This window comes from Mugil cephalus, chromosome 17 (assembly GCF_022458985.1).
Source record: "Mugil cephalus isolate CIBA_MC_2020 chromosome 17, CIBA_Mcephalus_1.1, whole genome shotgun sequence".
NCBI classification, from domain to species: Eukaryota; Metazoa; Chordata; class Actinopteri; order Mugiliformes; family Mugilidae; genus Mugil; species Mugil cephalus.
In genome coordinates, this window is record NC_061786.1 from 13,517,836 (window position 1) to 13,544,374 (window position 26,539).

At 42.9% G+C, this 26,539-nt stretch overlaps 1 protein-coding gene across 4 annotated transcripts in view; it reads left to right on the forward strand.

Annotated features, from left to right (window-relative positions):
- Positions 1-26,539, forward strand: part of rps6ka1 (ribosomal protein S6 kinase a, polypeptide 1) — a 48,441-nt gene that overhangs the window by 14,338 nt on the left and 7,564 nt on the right. For 2 of the 4 annotated variants that reach the window (XM_047611942.1, XM_047611943.1), the window contains exons 3-6: positions 24,325-24,441; positions 24,569-24,650; positions 26,103-26,183; positions 26,341-26,420. In XM_047611942.1, the coding sequence (XP_047467898.1) occupies positions 24,325-24,441; positions 24,569-24,650; positions 26,103-26,183; positions 26,341-26,420 (360 nt within the window). Of the gene's footprint in view, positions 1-20,283; positions 20,473-21,289; positions 21,344-21,567; positions 22,742-24,324; positions 24,442-24,568; positions 24,651-26,102; positions 26,184-26,340; positions 26,421-26,539 lie in introns of those variants that run through there. The other 2 variants (XM_047611944.1, XM_047611941.1) reach the window with 2 other exon arrangements.

Genomic DNA, 26,539 nt, shown 5'->3' on the forward strand with positions numbered 1-26,539 from the left:
TATGACTGAGGCCAGGACAGAGCTTCGATTGTACATGTTGTGATAATTGATTTGAAAGCATTGCAGTAATTTGATCATTTATGTAATGCTTTTAATTAGGATGTTCTCCACACAAGCTGCTGGATATTATATGGATTATCCTGTGATGGTGTTGGCTTTCTCGTATGGATGCAGATTGTGAGATAATGGATTTTGACTTGAATCTGGTGTGAATAATTCAATACATTTTTTCAAATATTACCTCATGTTACCTTGTAGACCTCGGCCCCAGACCGTTGTGGCACCGCGCAGACAGGGCAGCTGTAACCAGGCGCTAGAGCGATCAATACTGAGCCACAGTTTAAATGCTGGGAATCTGATAATGGCTGTTGTTATCTACTCTAGCCATGGGAGTTACCTGGCTCCAGCAGAACTAATGGGAAGAATGGAGGGTGGTAGATGAGGGGGAGGGGTCAGAGGTAGAAAATTGAGGCAGCGACAGGGAACGGAGGGAAGGAGAGTACCGGTCCTTGCTGGTCAAACTCTATAAAATCATGACACAAGCTTTAAAGCAGTGACGTTATGGTCCCCATGATGGTGTGTATGTAATTGGGTGTTTGTATTAGGTGGTAGTGAGGTTAAATCAGCTTCTGCCCCTGGGGAAAACCACCAAGGCGCTAATGAGCCCTCTACCTTCTCCTCTCTCTCTGGCTTTCTGTGTTGTAAAAGTCAAGCCGTATTTTTTGGCCGGTAATTCGGCTTTTGTCTTTTGATATTTTTATTTGGATCCATTGACATGATGCTACGGGTGGCTGCGGGGGCTAAGGCACACTGGCAGCTTATGATTTTAGCCCAGATTTTTGTTGCAGCCTGTTTTTTTTTTTTTTTTATCTGGCTGTTTTGCTGAGAGCCAAACCCATTTTCTCCATTCACTGATTTCCATATTTCAATGTTATTATCTTCTACAAATATGTTCAGATTAAATTATCTGAGAATGGTGGTTTTGTATTCAATAAAATGGCTCGCCATTTATAGACCTGGGTCAAGCATGGTCATGAGATTTCAAGACAATACTGCTTCAGTAGATGCTTTCAAACAGAAATAACTTTCATAGCTCTCGTAACATGAGCAGTGTACTCTGTACTTTGTGCGTTCACACTGCAGCAACTTTGAACAATTGTAGTTCTTAAGTTTCTTTTGTGATGCATCCAGGGCTCAAGTGTACATTGATTGTTCAGTTCAAAGAATGCAGCACAGACGACTGCAATTAGTCGTTCATTGGTAAAACATTTATCTGCATTTAACTGCATTTAACGAACCACTGAGGAACAATGTGACCATGAAGTCCATGTTTTATCAAGGCTGCATGCAGCATTGTTTTACTGAACTAGATAACTTTGTTAAACCATTTGCCAGCTAGTGACTGGTGGTGCCTTTGAGATGTGTAGCTCTTGGGGGAGCTCTTGGTCTGGAAGTGCCTTTATGGAAAGGGTCCACAAGCAACAAAGGTTTGCAAAGAGACAGCTTCAGTCTGAAAATGTATTGAAAATCAGTCACAAGCTGAGAAAGCATAAAATGTCTCCTTCAGACACATAACATCCTTATGTCTAGACACAAATAGCTTGAAACAAATATTGTTAGGAGCCTCTGTGACATAAAAGACTTGAATAATTTCTTATAAAGTTTCTTTTTGTTGCGCTAATGATTATTCAGCTAAATAATTTAAAAACTAGTAATCTATGCTGAAGTATTTATAAAAAAAAAAAAAAAAAAAAAAAGACTATTCGCACTGAAAAATGAAGACTCTAGTGTGCTGGTGTGGTGCGTTGACGGGGTGATCGCACAGCAGTGCGCAGTCACCTCGCAGGGTGCTCAACTGATCTGTCTCGTCGCAGGGGGATGATATTACCCAGCAATTTACTCCCTGGCAGAGAGCCAGGCTCTCACTGATCTGCTCCCACAAAAGTGAGGCATTTGGCTTATTTCTAGCAGCGGATCACGTCTACCTCATTCCCCCTGAGGGTTTCTGGGAGGGAGACTCTCAAAAACATGAAACAAGGCATGTGTTGATCTTGTCTGTAAAAAAAACAAACAAAAAAAATGCTGCAGTGAGGTGATTTGGAAAAATAATCCATCACATATTATATGTGGTGAGAGGTCAGCTGTCAGCCAGAGTACTGTCAAGAGGAAATGAATTAGCCTAGTAGGGAAGTGTGACCTCACATAAGATCTACGGGGAATGGAGCAAGGCGGTATTTAATTTGTATTGTTTCTGCTGTTGGCAATTGGCAGAAAATTGGCTATGCAATGGCCAGAAAAGACCGTGAAATTATTAACTTAATATTTGAGAAAGCGACACATTTGAAGGGTCTTTGAATCTGTGAACCTGCGGTGTCCGACTTCGCAAATTATATGTCTCATTGATCTTCTCCACAAGAACTGATGAGACAATTGTTAGTCAACGGTCCCTCAGGGGAGTAGCAGAGCTCGTGAGGCAAAGTGTGACATTATTTCTGAAGGGGAATGAAAATGAATGGACCGGCTCCGAACCTAACGCGCGATGTTGCGCACATTCATCAGTGAGAAAGGAAACCCTTCACTTTCACTCACAGAGCCGATAATGAAACATTTTAAGTCATTTCATTGCACCTCCAAACCGAAAACTCTGTGACCCGGCAAAACCGACATAAAGTGCGAATCTGCTCGCACCTTCCGGGAGCTAATTCATTCAGCCTGTTGTAATTTAACCATCTGCATACATTAGCCTGGCCTACTAATGGATAGTCCAAATGAAGTAGCAAGAGTCACTCATTATCAGTAGATTATTAGTGAGGCTGAGAAATCTTTACTCGTACACCTGTTTGTGTGTGTGTGTGTGTGTGTGTGTGTGTGTGTGTGTGTGTGTGTGTGTGTGTGTGTGTGTGTGTGTGTGTGTGTGTGTGTGTGTGTGTGTGTGACAGAGAGAGAGTTTATTCCTTTCAAATTGAGATATTGGCTTTATCAGGACTGCGTGGATGCGTTTTGATCCAAAAACAACCCACAGAAGCCTGCTCCTGACTAGTGCAGGAAGGTGTACATGACAGTGGATTTGATTAATCTCAACCAAATCTTAGAAAATCTGTAACCAAACCTAATGAAATACAGTAGCTTAAATGTGATATTTGGATATATTAGATGATATTTGATGTACAAGTGTCATGATTCTTCCCTCTATGCCTCACATCTTAGCACCTTTATACCCCCTTTTTATGTCTACTAAATGCTCTTTTTTTTTGTTCAGCATTTTATAAAGACTTAGCTGTCGTCACTCAACAGCTTTAAGGCATTTTTCGGTACAGATATAAGTGACAAGTGCATCTTTACATAATGCATTTTCAGTGGAGAGCGATAAGTGTCCCCTCCAGTGTGGATGTTAATTAACTGGGTGTCGTCTCCATAGCAAAACTTATAATCAAACTAAAACTAAAAACCGTATTTTACTTTTCATACTCTACTAAATCGTCCGTCACAAATCTCTCCCGTCATGAAAGCACTGAATTAGCTGCGGCTGATTAACAGCGGCCTGCAATTAAAGAAGTTGCGTCGAGATCCTCCCTTGCGCTTGATTGCCGCCGACTGCAACAGTGGATGTTGCAGTCGTCTAACCCTCAAGAAGTTGTGAGCCTCCCTCGCTGTGAGGAGAATTTGGTTGTCATGGTTTCATCAAAGCAACTGACAGCCGGCGAAAGCAAGCGGGGTTTATAATTGGATAATTCATGATTTTCCTTGTTTCTGTAAATGGCGGAGACATCCCGAGAACGCGGCTTGTGCCGTTACCGTAGACACAAAGGGGGCAGCGCAGGGCAGCGCAGGGCAGTCTCTAGAAGCGAGGTGTTATTAACTGGAAGCCGAAAAACGGCAAAGGAGCTGAGATGAGAGAAAATGGAGAGGAAGAAATGGAGGAGAACTGCATGTACACGCGCGCACCAACCTGGGACACAAAAGAAATGATGTCTCTGGATGGAGCATGGTGGGATGTCACGGTGACTGGATGAAATTATCAGCTCGGCAGGGATTGAGATGGGATGTGTCCTTTTTTGCTCAAAATTTGACTATTACTCATTCAATCAACTAAAATCAAATTCAATAACAGAATGAATACAATTTGCTTATTACTTTAGTTATTTTTAAATGTTTATAAGGTTGGTATCAATTAAGATTAGTGTTTAGGCCTTTAGGGGACTGTGTTGGGCACTTTTGTCATATTTTGACTGATTCCTTATGCCTATACATTAGGGGTGGGAAAAATGATACAGCATCGATTTTGAACGTCTTAGTATCGATTTTAAAAGAAGAAGTCAGAAATGGGCCATTTGGATTAATATTGTTTTTTAACTCAGTTTGTCGATTGAATTGTCACTGTCATATGATGTACATATATGCAATGTGTATTTTAAGCTGCTTTTAAAAATTCTCAGTGAACTATGTAAAATATTGCAATATATCGAAATATCATAATTTTGCAATAATGTATCGCATCGTTACTCAAGCATCGTGATACGTATCGTATCATGAAGTCCTTGCTAATACCCACCCCTACTCTACATTCGTAGTGTTTTTGAACATTATCTATGATGTGATTTTCTTTCCTATGAAATCTACAAAGCTCAATGTGCATGTTCTTTTACTTTTGTGCGTCCATATGCCTGCCTGATACCCACAAAGTCTGAGGGCAGAAAGCAGAAGGGGGTGATGCCTTTTCCGTTGGTGCGCGTGACATTTTTTTTTTTTTTTTTTTTTTTTTTTTTGGTAGTCCATAATGCACATAATAGCACTTTACCGCCGCTCCGTGAAGGTGTCTTGTGCTTCAGTGGCCAAGTGACAAGAGGGCACAGCGGAGCGTGAGTAGAGGGGGAATAGAGGGAGGAGGGAGTGAACGGCACAGGAGGACTGCAGAAGTGGAGCACACGGGGGGAGGAAGAGAAAACAGAGGCTGCTCCTGCATAGCTATCCCTAGGTCAGTCGGTTATGGACGCAGTCACACTGTTTAAAGCTTTGTGACTGAAGAAAGCCTCGCCCAAAAAGGAGGAAGTGGCAGAATAACATTTCAAACAGATGCTCTGGGTCTATTAGGCAAGATGTGTGTGAAGCGTGTGCAGATCCGGGGGCCACTGCGCTCATGTGGTCAAGTCAACAGTCGCAGACCTGCATGTGTGCAATATTTGTCTTCATGTGTGTGTTTATCAGAAGAAGTGCTCGTTGCCGCAATAGTGTTGATTGTTTTTCCCACTACAGATTAAATATTTAGCTGTGGAGTGAGCGAGTGTGTGTGGGAAGGGATTGCAGTTTATGTGATGAGCTTTTTGACCTCTGGGCTGTCGTAGAGAGTTGCAGAGCTGCCGAGTCGAGAGCTTTGAAGCCTTGTAGCCTTGTGGCATGTGTGCAAGTGTAAGCCCCTGTGTTTACATATGCATGTCGTAGACAGAGCAACTGTGCATTGATGTGGCGTTGCCTAGGCCCCGACGGACACACTTAACTACAGACATATATGCTCTGCAGAAATAATCAGGACTTCCAGTTCAGTTTTATTTTTCTTGCGGCAAAAAAAGAATCAAAATAGTCTCCAAATCAGCCTGAAACTTCCAGTGCAAGCAGTGAGGCGACAACGGCAATGGGAATAATTCCTTTTAAAAAGAAGTAACCTTGAGCAGAACTCCCCTCAAATGCCCGGACACATCTGCTTGAGATAGATAGAAGTTGGAGATAGATTTGGGCTAGAGAAAAGAGGGGAAATAGAAAACGGGAAACATAATGAAATATAGAAAACGAAAAAAGGAAAGATTTTTGCATCCATTGGGAGAAGTGCTTCTAAATGTTGTTTCAGACCTATAAACATGACCTTTTTTTTTTAATAATATCTAGGTTTTTGTTAACTGCTGGTAGTAAGTATTCTAATAGTTTAAGGTAACTAGGCAGTATAGTCATTAATTCGTCTCTAAAAGCCATGACACCCCGAAGCAACGGTCACCCATTTTTCTGTGTCAGGCTGTCGGGGAGAACTCACTTTTAAAAGCTTTTAGGAGAATATGTTTTCATCAGAAAAACTAGCACACTTGGCACTAGTTTTACCTCTGTGGCGGCTTTTCAGCCGACTCAGCATGTTGAACTGGCAGCGGAATGAGTTATCGCCGATGAGATCTCTCTGATTGGCTGTTGAGTTCCACGAATCGGCGCACCTAAAAAGAAGCAGAAAGGACAGAAGCGAGCAAAATGATAAAGTTCAAAGGTCAGACGCAGAAAGCTCTTGCTCTTGTTTTATATCTCCTCTCCATCTGATATGAACGACATCCCACTCAGTGTTCGTTGCCGCTAGCGACTTCATTTAGCATAAAGATTCAGGACGAAGTCAATGGCAAACCTGAGTCATCACAAGGCGATGGCTTGGAAAAAAGAAACGTATGATTGTATTTGAAGCTGTAGGCAGAGACTAGCTAAATGTTGACCGGTCTTTATGCTAAGCTAAGCTAACCATCTACTGGTTATTGCTTAATTTTCACGCAAGAGATAGGAGATTGATCAAACTTGTGTCATTAAACCAAATATATCTATGAACGTAGTTTCCAAGCCGCTCTCTCTATCTGTTAAAGGGAGCTTTATCCATAGTGGGCATGCTGCATGTATTGCTCCGTTGAGGGCTCTTAATATGATGAATTCACTGAACTCTCCTCAGAGAACCGGGGGGGTTTAAAGGCAGAGGAGAAAGAAAAGCAAAATCATTCCTTCTCTACATTCTCAGTTGCTTTTCTAGTCTCCTCCTCCTACTTCAGATGTCTCCTTTTCTCTTGGCGTGCCTACCTGCAGGGGATGTTTGTGTTGTGATGAGATGCATCTTATCATTTTAAACTGCTCCGCTTCTTTGCCCCTTCCAGGTTTGGTTACCATGATTTATGCAAAAAAAAAAAAAAAAAAAAATGCATAGGGCAGTTTTGCAGGAGAGGAGTGGAGATTTCCCCTTGAGCTACTTCTAAAGCTTATATTCACACCAGAATGTTTTGAGAATATGTTTGTCAGCCTACATGGAGTGCCAGAAAGCTGAAGTTTGCACATGGAGCACAGTTTTCCCGTATACAATAAATAACCTGACACTGTCTTAATACCACTCCTCGACCATCTGTTCCATGTGCTCCGGTTTGCCAAGTTACAATAAATGCCAACAATTATTTACAAATATTACCATGATGTGATCATATCAACAAACCTGTAATGGGGGACTCATTTACTTCATTTCCCAAAACTAAATAAGATTTGTGGGTGGAACAAGTTGGTTTCCATTTTCACGCTGATGTAAGTCTACTGGGCCAATCAGATACTTCGGTCAGGCTGGGATGGACAGACGAGTAACAGTGACGTAGGGTCTGACAATACTAGTGCCATTCAGCAAACACACACCTAGACACATGTGATTCACAAAAGCGATCTCATTGCATCCCGGGGGTGTTCACACCTGTCTTTTACAAGATCAGATCACCCAGATTGAATCTTAATGCAAGGTCTGAACAGGCCTATATTCATACACTTTGCCTGACTGCCAACAACCAAATGATTATGGTAGGTTGGAGGACCATCTAATTGGTATGTGTGTTTTTGTTTTTGTCTCTGTTTCTGTATGGGTTGAAGATGATGAAATCCCAATGGTGTGTTGTCAGGTTATGAAACTTCCTCTTTCATTAAAAACTTGCCCCCAAAACCCTTGTTCGTGAGGTTCAGCCACCAGCAATTCTGTTTCCCCAAATTGCATTCGAGAGCAAAAGATTGATGTTTGCGCAAGGCGCCTCCAAGCCGTCAATGTCTGTAACTGTGCAACACGTTATTACTGAACAAGGGCATGAATGCTCAACTGGGTATCCCGAGCATAATAAATGCTAAACAAATACAATAAAACTTCACAGAAGGAATGATGATGTGGACACAGGACAGCTGTTGAGCTGCGCCTCCAGCCCGAACCATCGATTTGTTGTTTCTTCGTGTTCAGAGCACGAAGCAGGAAGTGCCAAACAGTTCTTAGAAAATATGACCACCATCTTGCTGCGCTCCTAAAAGAGCATGAAATCTTGCCAGAAGAGCTGTGCATCGCGCTAGCAACTGCTTGGCTGCGATTCCTAGTGTGCGGAGGCCTGTGTTAACAAGGTTTGGACACGCCTTGGAGCTCCGCGGAGCTAAACACTTCACATTCCACTGCAGGGTTAGAGGGAGGGGTTATTAAACAGAGGAGAGGGGGAGTGAATAGAGCAGAGCCTGTATCTGATGACATTACTTTGGGTTTCAGGAGGTAGCCTGAAATTCACTTATTACCGCCTATCGTCCAGTCAGTTTCCACATGCCGCTGTGTTACATGTGTGATGACGTCAGTCCTCAAATGGGTTAAATTTGTAGAAATTTGCATCTATTAAAATGTAGCATGAACACCGTTTCTTCTTCCTTTTGCAAAAAATCCCCTAACATGCTGCCTGGGTTGCTTTAATGCTAACCGTTGTCGTGCTGGGTAAACTGTGGCTGTTTCTGTGTACCTTTCCTCCCAAAAAGTGACTTTGACTGAACAGGGTGCATCCGTGGGGGAAAATTATAAAATACTCAATCCACTTTTAGTCAAGGAAGTTGCTGATGGCAGCGTTGTGGCACAGGCTCAGAGGTGACACTGGTGGCGCCCATCACAGATGTGACTCTGGGACACAGACGCAAACACACAGATACACAACGGGGGTGAGTGACTGAGCTATTGGTGACTGACTGAGCTCCAGGGTTTGTGTTTTTATAGCATTGTTTTTTTTTTTTTTCTTTCTGTCCTTCTAGCATTCAGTGGCTTAGGAACTTTTCTTTGGATCATACTTTGTGACAGGACAGACACAGACACACACACAGCCATGCACACAGACCAGATATAGCACAGAAACAAGAATGTTTCCTTCTTTTTGTTTGTTTCTCTTGGACTGCTCATCATTTCTCGCTCCTTGATGCGTTAGATTACACTTTTCCTCGTGTTCATTCATGACTCAGACGGTTAGCAAGCCTCTGCAGCAGGAGTATGTGCTGGCCTCAGAGCTGACGGAGCTTATTGTTCTTTGCAGTTCTGCTATGATCCACTTATCATTTATTTTTCCTTGACGGTTTGTTTTAACCCTTGATGTCTCGTCTCCATTATAGTTCAAAATTGAAATGCACAGGATACACACCAGTCACATGATGCCCCTGCTTTCCACTTCCACTATAAGTGAGCACAAGCCCAGTGCCCACGCAAATGATTAACCACAGCACACTTCAGTTTAACCTGATTTGCACATAAATGTGATCCCCACACCCCATCATCTGCCTGTGGAAATGATAGAAAATGGGTATCATCCAATTAGATCAGTTTTAAGAAACGTTAAAATGAGATGGAGCCTGTCCAAGACACCTTTCCCGGTCATTTCGAGTCACATAGTGATTGCTGGGAAAAACCACTAGCTGATTGTCTCTTGAAGCCACAGGTGGGCTGCGGTCGTGTCGGGCTGCGTTAAGAGAGCCACTTCCACTGGAGGAAAATGTCTTTGGGGCGGCCGACGGAGAGAAAACTCGCTGGTTCTCGGCTCCAGAAGAGTGTGGTATTTCTAAATGTTAGTTTTCGTTTGTCTCGGAAAAGAAATTACAGCTTTGAGAGATACTGCGTTGGGATCGAGGCGTCACATACGGTGTTCTTTTCTGTTCCTGCCGTCAGCCAGAAAATCAACATGGTCCCAAAAAAAGCCAAGCCTGCTGCCATGTAGCTTTGGCGTGGTGCTGAAACAGCACTGAGCAGCCAGGGTTTTGTAACTCCCAGTGACTATGCATGACTACACATTATGAGTCTTTATAATGGCCGGTTGCTGTAATTGGCACTGTGCTATATACATCTGAGACCTTATGTAGCTCAGCATACTGTATGGCACTGGACAGGGAAACAATTACCCATTCTCTTTACTTCATCGCATGTAAGACTTATTTGGGAGACCGTATACGCGACAAATTCTTTTTGTGTGTTTGTTTGTAAGCGAATCCGAACTAAACATACTACTGTTTTCTGCACATTCGGCTTTGCTCGTCCTAGCGTCCTTTTGATAGGACCAGCTGTCCTCTCTGCTCTCGCACGATATCATTTGAATGAATTGAAATGCTAATTAATGGTCGTGATGCTTCTAATCAAATAAGCCAGGAATGTTAATGCGGCTCCTGCTGTCTTTGTAAAAGTGCTGACAAAGATTTTTTTTTTTTTCATGCTACTGCTCTCAATGTTGTGTTGATTCGTGTGGGTTGTCGAAATACAAACGCACAAAACGACTTGCATTCAACTTAATTCTGGTTTAGTCATGTGTGCGAAGGTGGTTTCAGAGCTGAATGGGTGCTTGTTGAAAGGGCCCCCCATGGAGATGAATGCGCACAAATTCAAGTAATCACGCTTGTGTTTCAGGTGCCGCTTGATGTGAAATAAACTTGGGTCATCAACCTTGCGCCGAAGATAGCGTTCCCCGTGCCTGATATAATGGTTGATGTTTCTCGTTATCGACTTTTAGCCGATGCTCTCAGAGCATTGCGCAAGAAAGCCACTTCCTGAAAGTTGATCTTGACGTGTGATACAGTATTAAAAAGCGGTGCTTTTTGTTTGTGTGTGTTAATAAACCATTTCATGGCTTTGAGAGTCAGAGCAAGGAGTTGAAGTGTCACTTCTTTCAGAGCGAGTGACCTTTACGAGAAAAGAGGAGTTGAATAAGTGACGATTATGGAATGAAAATGCAAGGAATAGTAAGTGAAAGGCGTCTCTGTGCTTTATTTTTTTGTCTCCCTCTTTCATTCCCTTTCCAAGTTTTATTTCCCTTTCTTGAAGTGCCGCGACAACTGCTACGCTAGTGTGACACGCTAGTGCCGTTAAAGAAGGCTATACACAAGTAGAGTGCGTTGGAACCACGAGCAGCAGATACGTTGTGGTCGTGCTTGTTGAAGACAGATCTGATACAGGCCCACTCATAAAATGCCAACCAACAAATCTTTTTTTTTTTTTTTTTTTGTCTTTTGCATGACTGCTGTGTGGAGAACCGTTACTGTTTATCTGAAGTGTGTTGCTTCTCTCAAAGCTAATTATATTCCTTCTTCACAGCATATGTTCTGCAGTAGAAGACATTTAAACTGTGTGGAAACGTCTCCCCAAGTGGCTGGCGATAATGCGGTCTGATTTATGACTGCCTTACCGGTTATCAGTGTTTAAGCAAGATTCTTTTTTTTTTTTTTTCCCACAGCGTCAGCCATCGTCGTTTCGATTAACTGTTTAAGAGCGGGCCGTGAAGATATTATGAGGCTGCAGCTCTCTGTGGCGAAACCCGGCCCGGTTTACGTCTCTTTCCTCCATCTTTGCCCCCATGCCGCCTTGCACCACGCGTTATAATGGAATTGAATGCGTCATTTTGTGAGCCAGTGAAGGCCTGGCTCATTTGATTATCGAGCAACCAGACCCGCCACCTTATGCCTTTAATTCTTGTTCGAGCGGGCGATAAAAATCCTGCTGATTATAGCAAGTGGAATTGGTCTCTGGTTTCTGTTACTGCGGATGGACTCTGGTGTTCCAGCAGCACTTAGGATGACGGCAGGAAGGGAACCCTGATGACGCACACACATACGCACATGGACACGCGTACACACACGCTGCAACTCCTAAATGAGAAAAGGCACCGAGGCTTGAAGATGCCCTCTCTCTCTCTCGCCCTCCCTCCCTCCCTCTCATCATTTCACTCCGGACATTCCAGTACATCATCCTCCTCGTCTCTTCCCCGCCCTCCATATTCCATCACTGCTCCTCAGCGCTCCTCCTTAACGTCTAATTCATCATTATGTCTTGTGCTCCAGATAAAGCCCGGCTATTTAACGATTTGTTAAGCCCGTGTCCTTGACTGTGTTCCGTTCAGTTTCTTCCTTCTTGCTTTTGTTCTTGCAAACTTTTGGAGCCAAACTTCTTCATCATCGAAAAAAATAAAACAACAAAGCCGGAGTTAAAAATCAATTTTGACTGGAAGACTTTTGTTGTGAATGCTGGTTTATTTATTTATTTTTTCTTTGTCTTTCTAACGAGATTTCCGCCAAAAAGGATGTTTGACATTGTGGCGCCTGATTTAATGACGTCGGGCAAATCGATAGCTTTCAGCGAATAGTCGGAGCCGTGTTTGGTTCATCTGTTATGTATAAACAACTCTCAGTGTTCCTTCTCCTACGCGGCAAGTTAGTCAGTTAACGAGAGCGTGGAATGGAAAATCGGCCTTATTACGCAAGCCGGACTTTGAGTCGACACACACATACACACACACACACACGTGCACAAACCGCGCGCAATCATTTAGCTACAATAAAAAGCTAAAAATCTATTACTAAGCCTTGTCCTCATGCAGGCGCACGCAGGCGAACGTGCGCACACACACCATCGTTCGCGTCTTATCGAGTGTGAGTCATGGAGTTGTGTTTATGCACCAGGTTAATTGAGCTACTCCAGAAGGTTTTAACACAAATTAAAATGGCTCCTTATTCTTTGCAGTAGCTAACAGACCTTGTTATGATTGCCTCTGCAGGCCCAGGAGGCATGTGTGCAGCGTGAGTGCATTTTTATGTGTGTGTGCAGCGAGACTAGGAGGAAGTAAATCAGGGATGGTTGGTGAGGTTTCCGTTCAGTTTGTTGGTGTGCGTGTGTGTGTGTTTGTGTGTGTGTGTGCATGCGTGCATGCGTGTGCGGTTTGAGTCTCTGTCAAGCTGATGTCCTCTTATCTGGGTTCGTCATCAACAGAAGCCTGATGTCAATGCTTGGTAGCAGTTTCAGTGGCTCGGGGTGCTGTTGGGTGCACACACGCTTTTAAACACGGGGTGGAAGAAATGGTTTACAGCTCAATTACCTAGCCTGCCTTGTGATAGGAGGGTGTCTTAAATCTTTGGATTCTATTGTACACATCTGTTATTCTCTCATCTCACTAATCTTTTTATCTCTGAACAGTTTCCTTGGATCATTTCAAAGGATTAATTTGGAAGACAAGCAGTCATTAAAGAAAGATGCGGTTTTATTGAAGTCAAATATCTGTATCTTCCTCTATGATAACACTGCTCATCAGAGAAATGAGATCTGGATACAGAGCAACGTTGATACAAAGAAGTCCAGTGTGAAAAAGATCATCAGACTGGATGTAAAATCGGACAATCTGTCCCCACTTCGTTGCACTGGCCAAACTGGCTCTTTTTTTCCCAGTGATGCCGGGGTCAGAGTCTGTGCAGTACGGTTCGAGAGTGGAGCCACGCTATTGATCACCCGCCCACAGTATAGCCGGGCTCGTTCGCGTTTCCGTTTGAGTAATGCTGTGCTCTCCCCTACTGTCACTAGTTGCAAGGAAGTGTTTGATTATAGGCTGTATGTATTTTTTTTAAAAAAAAAAAATTCAGCTGTCATGGTCCTATGGGACCGCTTCACAGAAAGGTCGGCATGGCAACTTGTAGTGATCAGCATGTCACATCCTGTTTCTATGGCATCACATAACTGACTAAAATTACTTTTCTCAGAAAAACTGACTCTTGAATATGCACCAGTATTATATGAACTACCTAAAGTGACTGAAACTATACTATAGATATATAAAATTTGACATTTGAAATTTGAAAAAAGTCCATCCATTAACATGGACGAGGTGGCGCTTACAACCAGTACTGCAGTCAGTCACCAGGGGGAGCTCTACTTTCTTTGGCTTCACTTTTGAGCATTAGTCTATGGGAAAGTAATGTTGTCATTTACCATGGTTGCTTCTTTCACATCATTTTGGCTGTCCTTTAGGTCAGGGGTCTTCAACGTTTTTCAGACTAAGGAACCCCAAACTGATGGAGCGGTTGGACCCCCTACCTGTTACCTGTTAGCACGACCTAGTGCTATTTGTAAATGAACATTATTATTATCATTTTGCATTCATTAAATTTGTGGAGGAAAATAATGGGGAAAACTTAAAAAATAATATATATAAAAAATGTCTAATCAACCAAAGATTTTGCGAACCCCCCTTGCAGTACTCCCGCAGACCTGTGCTTTAGGTTCATCATGTGTCTGAATACTACACTTGAACCAGATGCCCATCAAACGTATCATCCATCCATCTACTCACTTCATCTCCTCCTCCATCCATTCATGGCTGCTATTGGCCTAGTTGTCATGGTTACTGTGCCCTCGGCGTCGCTAAGCCCTGATTGCAAAGGGAAGAAAGGTTTATAATGCATAGACATGCAGGGGCAGATGCACACAAACACACACAGTTCTCATAAATCCTCAGGGGTATGCTAATAGGGATTTTCATTCATAAATCCATTGGCCTTAAAACGTATATATGCACACGTACACTCAAACATACTGTACGCAGACGGGGTTATGGTGGTGATTACACTGGGAAGCTCTGACAGAAAGTCAGCCCCATTAATCATGTGGTGTGTGCGCATTGTGTTATAGATAAGTCTGTGTACTCGGAGAGGTCTGTGATGTAAGGGCTACATCGCCAACCTTTAAAGGCCATCATAATGTATTACCTTCAGAGTGAACGTCAAAGAGTCCCTTCTCATGCCAGCATGGTTGATGTGGAGGAGAGGGTTCTGCTGGCGTCAAATTGGATATTGAAGTAGAGTATAAAGCCACAGCAGTGCTCTGTTTGTGAAAATGGAGGCTGGCAAATGTTACCTGGAAGCGTGGCCTTGCCTCTTGTGTACCACCTCTAACAAAGAGGATGCTGGGAGATGGATACAGAGAAAACACAGTTGCCATAGTTTCACGCTTCTCCCTCTGAGGGTCGATTAAGGAAAGTGTTCCGACCAGTTCCTCTCATCCTTTATAATACTCATTAATATGGATGCTGACCGTGTTTTTTTTCTGCGCTTTCTTTCATTTTCTCTTGATTTAATAAAACCTCAGATGTATTTTCTTTTCCTCCATGGTGTTGGTTTATCTTTTTCAGAGTCATGCAACTGTGTGTTCCTCTGTCCGCTTTCTCCTTTTTCTAACCGCCCTTCACTTCTTGTTTCTCAGCACTTTCAAATGTTGCACCCAGGAGCATGTAACCTTTGACCTTTGTTGCCACGACAACGGTGTCATATGCAATTCAGGAAATTCAAAGTTATAGTCCATAGTCCACCAGTGAGGCGGTCAAGCCACAAATCCGTTTATCCATCAGATGATGCCGTGCAGGATTTCACTTTTTGTATCTTTTTTTAATTTTTTTTTATATAATCTCATTGTAAACAGGAAAATTTTTTTTACTGACATATTCTTGATGCGCCCCATTCTTATGCTGTTGTTTAATGGCCCCCGAGGGGAGAATTAGGGCAATCTTGGGTCACATATCTGCTAATTTGGGGGGGTTTTGATGTGAATCTGTTGAAAACAGTGTAAAGGATTTTGTTGCATCACCACTGTATTCACATTTTTGGCTTGAAGGCAAATGGAAAAGGACAGCTTAGTACCGCCAACACACACACACACACACACACACACACAACAAAGACGAACGAAAGAAAACAAATCATTGTTGATTGCAATTATGAGTTTGAATAAATCAACAACTTAAACTGCAGAATGTGCACAAACAGTTGAACAATGTCAGGGTTTGAATTTTCGCAGATCAGCATTTATTAAATTATTAATTTATTAAAGTTTTCACCTATTTGTTCTTTGCATATTCAAACACAACAGTGAGCTCTAGAAGGAGCGCCATTTTGAGTGGTCTCATGAATGGCTGCAAGGCAGCTGTTTGCAACTGAAAAGCCTGATGAACCCTCTCTGCACTACCTGATCAGACCCATCAGCAGCAGACAGAATGATTAGTGAATAGATCGTGAGCCTGATACCTCCCACCAGGGAGACCAGAACAGAGCTAATGAGATTGAATATTGGCAGGCTGCTGATGATTAGTTTACAGCTCGGTCTGCTTCCACCAAGTGGGGGGAAAAGGGATCAGTGCAGCATTGATATAAATTAATACGCTGTCTCTTGGATGATTTGGGATAATACACTGTAGTTACACGTAAACTTAAAATGTATTTTAATTTAATACTCATAATTAGCAATCAGAATCCACTGGCGGATCGAAACTACCTCCATATTTACTTTTCTATAATATGAGAGTTTTTCAGAGATCTGGTCTTGATCCATAGCTCCTTGTAGAACCCTGTGTTTTAAATTTAAAGCCATATTATCATTAAATGCCATCTGCATCTTTCACCGGTACATGCATAACTGCATAAACAATTGCATCATGTGAAATGGCATGTATTATTGCTGACATTTATCAGGCCACAGCGGAGAACAGCGCGGACGTGGCTGCTCGCAGCTTTCCTCTTATCGTCACTGCGCTGGCCGATGGATTCGAGATACGAACTGGAGTGGTTCCTGGACGTGTTGTGGAACAAGGAGTGAGATCGTCAATAGGCAACATCATGAAAGATGCATGAGCCAGTGTTTGTTTGTTGTTTTTGGTGGGCGGGCCAGCGGATATTTAAAGAAAGAGGAGGAGAGGGAGGAAGCAGGAAGTATTGCAAAGTTGCTATTTTAGACTGCCGTGACTGGTGCGAAACAGATTGAACTGTGAGAACGAGTGGAAACGTGACGACGCAGAAATCGGGGATGAGCGACGAGAAACGAGGGCTGTGCGTGTTTGTGGGTTGTACTCGCTGTGAATGTACATGTGTTTCTCTGTATTTCTTCAATGGTACCGCAACAGTCTGCAGAGAGCTATACGTTTCCTCTGCAGTCAGCAAGCTGTGATTTAACTCCAATGACCTCAATGTGTACGTTAGCGCCATCCTCTCTTTCTTCTTTCCCTCTGTCTCTTCTATCCCTCTCATTTATCCCTCTGTTTTGTCCTCTCGAGCTCCTTCCAGCCATCTCTGTTCTTCTTTTATTTCTTTATTGACCATGGCTGCCGCTGTGGATGTTACACAAGGCCATTATATGGCCTCTTGTCATTTGGCCCGGCGCTGAACTGCCGATCATCTTACCACTATCCTCTCTGCCTGCTATTAATATTACAAATGCCGACACAGGATTTCCTGTAGCATTTGTGCTAATCCTGTTCCACCTCCTGTACATTTCCTGTGCTTTCCACCTTCTACTTTTTTTTTTTTGTGTGGTTAGCAGAGAAGTTGCATCCGTGCCAGTCGAGGTGGTTTACTCGCCAGAAATTTGCTCTTGTACGTCTGTGCATCATTAAACTGGTTTCAAAGTTACAGAAGGGGCTGTGTGCATATGTGTTTTTGTTGTGTGAGCAGATGGGACAGATGGCACAGTCTGGTAGAGGGTGGGTATTAACCCCAGAGGTGCCCTTCACTGACGGATCAAGGGTCAAAACATTCCGGTAGTTGCAAACCACCCAACCGCTTCGTCACACTTCCCTTTCTTATATGCATTTATGTCTTGTTTCATGTTGTTGTGAATTGCACTGATCAAAAAAATATATGTACTGTATATATTGTTCACGATGAAGCAAAAGTCTGAAATATTCTTTAATGTACTTTTGCATTCGAAACTTCCTTGTCTTCAGGTTTCTCTGGTAAATGCAGAGATAATCACGCTAAGCAGCCAAGGATTAAGACCATAACTCTTTGATATTCTGCTAATTCTCCGTGAGCCTTTGGTTTAGTCCGCCTGCTTGAACCTGGACTCTTCGTCTGTTTGGATCTTCTTTTATGATGTCCTTGAAAACTGTTCTCCCACCGCCCGCCCCAGGCCACGCTGGCATTAAAGAACCTCAACGGGTTGTCCGAGGATTTCATCTGCAGCATTCCTCTGCCTTTTTTCCCCCACTTCCTTCCTCCTTTTTGAGGCGTTTTCATACATACCCGTCAGTCATGACTGTAACAGCAAGTGCTGGGAAAGGACAAAAAGAGGACATGGTGAGGGAACTAATGGGACGTGGGACAGGACAAAATGAAGGAGCACATGGATGGAAAGGCCGTTGTCTGCTCATCAGAAAGAGAGGAAATAAGATCACCGAACGGAAGAACAGGCAGTTCGGTGGATCGGCCCTGCCATCCAAAAGACGGTGACACTCGCAGATATTATGGGAGAGGAGACGAGAGGTTCGGGGTGACAATAACTGAGAGAGACGTTCCTGTCTCCCACCTGACAGATTTGGGCGCCTTTCTGGAGACATGTCTGGATAGACACTTTTGGATCACTTAAAATTCCGACTTCAGTGAACATGTATGGGTCCCGGTGTAGAGGTATATATATATATATATATATATGTATACAAGTCACAGTTTCTACCATCATTCTCTCTCAAAAGAAAAGGATGAGTCAGAAGAAAAAAATTCACTCTCTTAAGGGGACACAATACATTTTAATGTACTCGTGAACTACATATTTTGCTCCCATAACATCCTTCCAGCTGGGGTAAAGTTATCCGCCCTCATTTTATTAGATAATGACTGATTTAAACATATAATTAAACACATTATTTCCCCATTATAAGAATGGGGAAATGTATAGCTGTTATGAGCTATTGTAATGATATCACCCGTATACACCGACTCCACAGTTCTATATCTTATCTATAATCCGAAAAGTTTGTACAAAAGTAATTTATGGCCTGAATTATTTAACATGTTGTTTTTCAAAAACGTGACAGTACTTCTGCTTTTCAGCTGGAATTGCGTCATCGGTGAAAGTAGCCCCGTGCGGTTACTTATGTAGTGGATTTAATTCATCTGCCTGTGTGTGTGTGTGTTTATCTTTGTTATGTTGCGGGGACCGCAGCCACTTGGTATAGTCGCAGTGTGGGGTCCAGCAAAAGAAAAGAGTAATCAATGCATGATCCGATCAGGTGTCCTTACAGTCTGGAGAACGTGCGTATGTGTGTGTGTTATGTGCGCTCCCGCTGGCTAAGTCTGGTGCGGGATATTTGTTTTCACAGTGATGAGACTGAGCCACGGTTCGTTGGACAAGTGTTTAGACTGCCCTGTCTCCGTCCACCTACACTCAACATTTATGCCGTCTCCCACTCTGGACTTTGTCTCTTTTTCTTCTACTCTTTGCGCCAGCAGTCGGGGGCTGTCAGACGTTTGAAAACGTGCAGGTGCTTCGGGCGCCATTTTCCGGGAAAGGGGAGCGAGGGACACGGAGACGAGTACTGAAACTATCGCGCGTTTTTCGTCCACATGCATTGGCTCACATTGTGAATGAACTTCTCCTTCTCCTTCACCACATCCAGTTTGTCTTTTTTTATGACTCACTTCTCTAAATGTTAACCATCACAAAGAGCGAGTTAGAGTTTTACTGTCTTTTTATTTTATTTTGTATTTGAGGCCCTCTGATAAATTCATGGCTGCTGTCGAGTTTAAAGCTGCGTGACCTTTGCTGCGGTGACTGGACAGTTTTGGGGCACCACTCCAGCCCGTGTCGCCTCCCACCTCCTCACTCTTGTTATTTCTCCCCTCACTGCAATTGATGTCAGAGCATGCCCTTACTTGGCTAAGCCTCCCCTGTTTGAACACTCTTCTTTGAGCACTGTCCACTGGGTCGGCTGAAGACCTGTACTGGCCCCTTGTGTTTACCGAAGAGCATTACACTTGGCCTGCCGCAACGCAAGCCACTAAAAGGTCCGCGTTTTCAGTCGAAGTGAACTTCTAAACGCCACAGATGTGTCTAAATCTTGAAGCAAAAGTTTTATTGTTCAGCATTTCTGCAGGTTGTGGAGGTCGGTTACATGCCGGTTACAGGAAAACCACAAACATGATTGTGATTTTCTCTAGAATTTCCCTGTTCAAGGCAAGTGTGTGAGGGCACTTCTCTCATTTTCTCTCAGAGATTATTATAGATTGCCTGAGCATGAAAGTAGCTCTCTTTATTTCTGATCCCCATTAGTCACTGCATCAGCAGCAACTATTCTTCCTGGGGTCATTTTAAAGTACGCTTACATAGCCACAATTATAGTGCAGATAAAATGAACAAATTCATATAAATAGACAAATAACATCTTCATACAAAAACAAAAACAACAATTATCCTGAATGAGAAAAAAACTGAATAAGAGATTAAGTAACAACTGAGTGAATTCACTTAATTCAGTTCTCTTTTTGCATGTTAATCTTTCTTTTGAGCGTGTTCTCTGTCGCTTCAGCCCTCCCTGACCCTCATCCCTTTTCCTAGTCGAAAAGAAGGAAAAGACGCTTCCCAAGAGCCTCCTCCTGCTGCTGTGGGACCTTTTCCTCCGACACCTTCTCCGCACAAATCACTCTGCTGCCCGTGTCAATTTTTATAACTTCCTATTTTAGTGCGTGCATGCAGATTGTATCTTAGTCACTGCCTGTGGTGTTGCATACAGAAGGAGTTGCCTAACTGACACAGACAGGGACTGTGTCAAAGACTTACTGACACCAGTGACAGCATCGGTGACATGGAAATATCTGGACATGTGGAGGTTCATATTCCGCACCAAACCTCGCATACGGGAGGCAAGTGTCTGCTTTTTTTTTTTTTTTTTTTGTTGAACTGGCTAATGGGGGATTGCCCATAGCATCAGGCAGCTGTGTGTGTGGGCTATTTGAGGACATTTTTAGGAAGAGAGGAAGGGGATACCTCTGCGAGGGTGGATGTGATGGTTGCCGGCTGTCAAGTGAGAGGAAACGCGAGGAGGACGTGAGTTGAGGATCTATCGCCTCCTCTCACTCTAAATTGTCAAAAGTTAGTTTTGCTGGTTTACTGGAACTTTTATCTTTCTACATGATCAATAGATTTGTGACGCAGTGCAAACGCAATTATGCGCTTCGTGTTTCATTCTGTTAATTTCTGCACAAAGCAGTCGTACTGCTCTGACAAAATAAAAATGAAACTGGTCAGCAGAGGTGTCACCGCCATGCTGAGGTCATAAAATAACACTGACTCATTTCAGCCGAACACGGTCGACTGACCACATGTTCCGGTTCATTTCTGGATTTCTGGGCACCTTTGTGCGAATCCGAATCCGTGCGGTTAACTTCAGAAAGTGTTTACCAGCCGTTTCTGCTGGGAAACTCAGCTAGCATGTTGGAGTTAACAAGCAGGAAGGAAGTGAGATCGACTCAAGAAAAGAGGAAGTAGTGAGTACAGGGAGGGAAAAGAGGTTTCCTGCCACTTGTGTGGTAACCATCACCATTTCACCCTCCGCTACCCCACTTCTGACTGTTTGTTTGTGTACCTGCAAGGGTATCCAGTACATGTGTGTTACTCTGAAAAGAATTTAAATGAATGATTGCATAACAATTCTCTGAAACCTATTCAAACGTCTTCTAGAATGAATCTCAAATCACCTGGATAGAGAAGGACTTTGCCAATGTTAGAAACCAGGTAAGCTCTCACCACTTGTACAGCTGCTTTACATCAGTCAATGTGCAGCTCTTCGCTGGCTAAGCAAACATTACTACTGCATTTCATCCACTTCAGACTGACACACGCCTTTAACCCTCTGGAAATTTGATTCATTGACGAAAAAATTATTAAAAGCCTACCTTTTATTATTATTATTATTATTATTATTATTATTATTATTATTATTATTATTACAGATCTAAATCAGTTGCTTGCTTAAAGCAGGTCTGCTGATAGCTCAGTAGTGCTTATGCTCTTTACTGTATGAAGAGCAATAAGGGGAGGGATGGAAGAAAGAAAAGGAGGCCACGGTTAGAAGGGGACGGGAGAAGCAGAAATAGACTATTATGAGAGTGAAGAGAAGAACATGCCTGGACACAGACAGGAAAGCCTCCGTCATCCACAGGCAGCGAATCGTCTCTGCTGTGTTGACACGGCGACGGGATGCATCATCCTCTCTCTCCCCATGCGTCCTTCTCTTTTCCTCTGGCTTCCACTCTGTTGGATTGTGGGTAAAGGAGTTTTGAGTCTGGGCAGTTGCTGATAAACCTAACACGCGAAGTCGAGATGATTTTGTAATCAGAGAGAAACAAAGTCGCTTTTGCTTTATTCTTCAGTCACTGATTCCACCTATTTGTGTTATTTCTCTTTTAGTTTGTCTCACTCTCTCCGTCCCCGTCTCTCTCTCTCTCGCCGTCTCTCTGTCTCCGTCTCTCTCTCTCTCTCCCCGTCGCTCTTTAGGGTAATTCTCGCTCTCCTAGCCACAGATGTGTTTGTGAGGGTGTGTGTTGGGTGCAGGACTGTGAGAATTAGTGCAGGCTCTTCCTTCCTGCTTGCTTCAGTTCCAGTTCACTTCAGCTGAAGTCAGTCACCGAGGACACACACACACTGGTGTAATCAGACGGGCACAGACAGAAAGGGAGGACAGGACATATAATGGAAGAGAAAACGAAGATGAAGCATTCATAAAAGTTATAGCAGGAGGCCCCTGCAGGAGGAAAGATAACGGGCCGAGGCGGAGAGATTTTTCCATATTTACCTGCAGTCCACTGGACGTATCCTAACATGAGTGCACAGATGAGTTTAAAGTGTGCTTGTGGTGTGATGAGGTGAGGTTTTGAGATGACTTATGTGAGGTAGCACGGCGTTTGCCTCGTTATGGACGTGGGTAGGGCGATAAAACAGTTTGCCGCGATGGAGAAGAGCAAGAGAAAGTTCAACCTGGGCCGAATGCTGTTGGTCTACCTGTCCAGAAAGAACAAAACCTTGACCGGCAGCCCTGGTCAGCTGAACAGCTGCGAGTCATCGACGTCGGCAACAGGCAACGACACCGACTCTGACACCGACACTTCACCTGCACAGAGGAACCACTGGACGGTAACGTTGACGCCTCTGAATGTTGACATCTCGAGTAGTCAGCCTCTAAGCAGCTGTTTATGTCATCGGGATTAGTCAGTTTCGGTCGAGCAGCTGGTTTTATTAACGGTGCAGGTGAGGCGCTGTAAGCGTTGTTATCGTCGGTTGTTTAACGAAGGTGCAGCTGAACCCCCGCATGCTCAACCAGCTCTGGTTTCCTGTTGTCAAATAAAGTCCCAGGCTGTGTTGGGCTGTGGTCATGGCTCTTTAGCTGAAACTGTTCTCAGAAGCTAAAAACCAGATAACGTTTAAAACATGTTCTTTGTTTGTTTGTTTGGTATCCACAAGAGTTAAACGAAAAAAGATTTTTGTCGACTGATCGATCAATCAGCTAAATGTTTGACATAGTTGAGAAGTTTATCACTGAAGCCTAAAGTGATCCTTTTAAATCATTCATATCATTCAGTCATTCAGAAAAGAAACAACGATGACTGAGTTAAATTGATTATTTTGAATAGTTAATACATCACATAATGTATTTTTTTATTCATTTTTTAAATTATTATTATTATTTATTTATATATTTATTTTGTATTTTTTTTTTGAGGCACAGCTGATCAGGAGATGTTTTTCCCCAGTCAAGTGTGGCAAATTAATTTTAGTTCAGGCCACATGCTGCCCAATTAGATCTGTAGCAGGCCTAACCAGTAAGATAATAACATAATAACCTATAAATAACTCTATCAATAAATGTTTCTCCTTTTTTTATTGCATAGAAATTTCTTATGAAAAGAAAAGCACTATGTCAGGCAGCACCCTTGCTGCAGGTGATAAAGGCCTACATCAGTTGCCTGTTGAGCACAAATTTAAAGGTTAAAACGTGAGGATGGACCTTTCTAGCAAAGAACTTTGAAACCTAGCACTGTGAGGAGCTCTGAACTTCTTCAGGTGGAAGTGAAAAAACTGTGTTTCCTTTCCAGGGCAAATATAAACACCGAGCCTCATCGTGGTCCTCTTTGAAACTGAAAAAGCCAGCCTCTAGAAAGAGGCTCATTGTTGACAGTTTGATGTTTTTCTCCTGGGTGTTGATGACTTGCGGGTGAGGGCGACACCAGGTCAGCAGTGAGCGTTCGCTGTGCTGAGGGTGCTCCACCCTGTGAGGAGCCTGTGAAGTCTCTTGATGAGGCTTCAGCTCCTTTTCAGAAACATAAAGAAGAACAAAAAAACTGCATGAATCACTTGATAATTTTTAATCTTTTCTAAGAATGCACTTGTGGTTTGCTGTTCTAGCGATTCATTTCCATTTAATGTTGCATTTGGCATCATTTCCAGAAACAGTGTTAAAAAAAACAAAAAGCAAAACAGCGCATACTCACTGTGTTTAATAACTCATACATACATGCATATATTTGATTGTACTTCCTCTTTCTGAATTAGTATTTTGCTATAGTGCTATGTGGAGCAGGGCACACCCGTGTGAAACAGCTGCTCTTTACACAACACATTCTCTGCCCTTTGCAAAACCTTCACAAAAAAAATTGCCATGGTTGTGTGATCACTGGCTGCTTGATTATACCTCCTCTCCTTCATTTTCCCCTCTTTAGGAAGATGGTGACATCAAGGAGATCAACATCACCCATGTGGTCAAGGAGGGCTCAGAGAAGGCCGATGCCTCTCAGTTTGAGCTGCTCAAAGTGTTGGGGCAGGGATCTTTCGGGAAGGTAACACAGACCCACTATTGAGCTTTCGGCCTCTTCTTTGTCTGCTCTTGTGTATCTCTTTTCCTGAGCCTTTGTTGCTCCTCTAGCCCCCCGAGCTGCAAATATGCCATTGGTGTTTTATTTGCAGGTGTTCCTGGTGCGAAAGGTGACGCCTCCCGATGCCAACCAGCTCTATGCCATGAAGGTCCTCAAGAAGGCCACGCTCAAAGGTACAGAAAGAAGAGATGTGCTTGAATGACATGACCACAGTGGCGCAGTATAACAGGGTCAGGGTCAGAAGAGTGTCCCTATAGCAGATCTAATACAGTTTGCAAATAAAATGACAAAAGTCCCCCAATTAAAAAAAAAAAAAAAAAAAAAAAAAAGATGATTTTCTCTGTTTTAAAATGGGGAAAAATAAGTAGTTTTCTCTTGTGGGTTATGCATGAACTTTAAGATATGATTGTTCTTTGTAGAGATGTGGCTTTACAGCTCTAATTTCAGTCATTTCAAGAAGCTTTCTCTTTTGCTTTTTGGTGCTTTCATTGTTTGTTTTCTTCTTTTTTTCAAGTGGTGGTGCACCCAGTTTCCTATAAGAGGGTGTATGTTCTTCCTGTACCTGTTACTCAAACACAAATACATACAGTAGTATGTGAGCATGCTACGACCACCGGTGCTTTCAGTGGGTTTTTCATTCTTGACAAAAGCTGGTGTGGTCTCATCGCGTTAACAAACACAGAGAGACATCAGTTTCTCTTCTCACAGTCTCCAAGAATGCTCTGCTTTGTTATTTTAGGAGGATTTTATTATTAAATTCACGGATTCATCAGTGTGTTATGCCGTGGATTTAGTTTGTGCAAAGTGCAACAGCAAAACCAAATAAATGATCAAGAACTTAAAGCTTCCATTCATCACATTTGCCTCCCCCTCTTGGCAGAGAAGGTAATTACACTGTCGGCGCATTTGACATACAGTATGCATGATCCTTTCTCTGCTTTCAGAACTCATCACTAAGAAAAAGAGTGTAATCTTTCCTTCAAACAAGTTTTATTTTCTATCTAAAATATCAGAAACTTTTCTTTAGTTCTGTTTCATTCCTAGCTCTTACTAATCTGTCAGCTCCACCATACTCCTACTTGGTGAAGTCATCTTTGTTGCCCTTTTTCAGCTCTTTGCTTGCACTGGCACACTAATCACTTGTAGTTGATATAGAATGCATGGTTAGCCGTGCGCCTAATGTCGCCGCTGTAAGCCGTTCTGAAACAGCGGTTCACTAGATTTAACAGCTGCTTATTAGCTCAATCAACATCGCACAAACTCATTTTGCTGGGGCTTGTATCTGGCAGATGTTCATTTATATGTAAAAACCCCCACACTGGAGCTTTTAGTCAGCCACCAAAAATGAATTACTACAGAAACACCACTCTGAAACCCAGCGTGGCCTTTCACGCTCTACAATTATGAATCAGCCAAGTACCGCTCATTTATTTTTCCAACACAATACTTGCGCTCCATTGCTCGGCCGCAGCGGGTTAAGTGAAGTTTTTGTCAGGCCGCTTTTCTAAAATTGAATTCATTCCTAATAAAAAAGCATTACACATGGTTCATGACACTCTTTTTCAAGCGCAGTGCGTGTTAGAGATGTATACATGCACGCTGAACTAGTCTTCTGCACCCTTCAGTCAGAGATCGTGTGAGGACGAAGATGGAGAGAGACATCCTGGCTGACGTCAACCACCCATTTGTTGTCAAACTGCACTACGGTGAGTCAACCTGATGCTCTTCTATCACTTTACTTCCCAAATCTAGATGCTGTCCGTGGTATTGAATCTCATGCTTTTATTTTTATTTTTTTGCCTTATTCCTGCTTCCTGACTCCCAGTTTAAACACATGTGAATGAAACCTGTGTGTACTTGTAGCATTTCAGACCGAAGGGAAGCTGTACTTGATCCTGGACTTCCTCAGAGGAGGAGATCTTTTCACCAGACTCTCTAAAGAGGTGAGGGCCTTTCATTAGATTGTGTTGCCTGGATAGCCTGAGGCTTCTATCTTTTTCACAAGCGCGAGTCAAGTCATTTATCTGGCTTCCTGAGAAGTATTGGTCTTATTTCTGATATC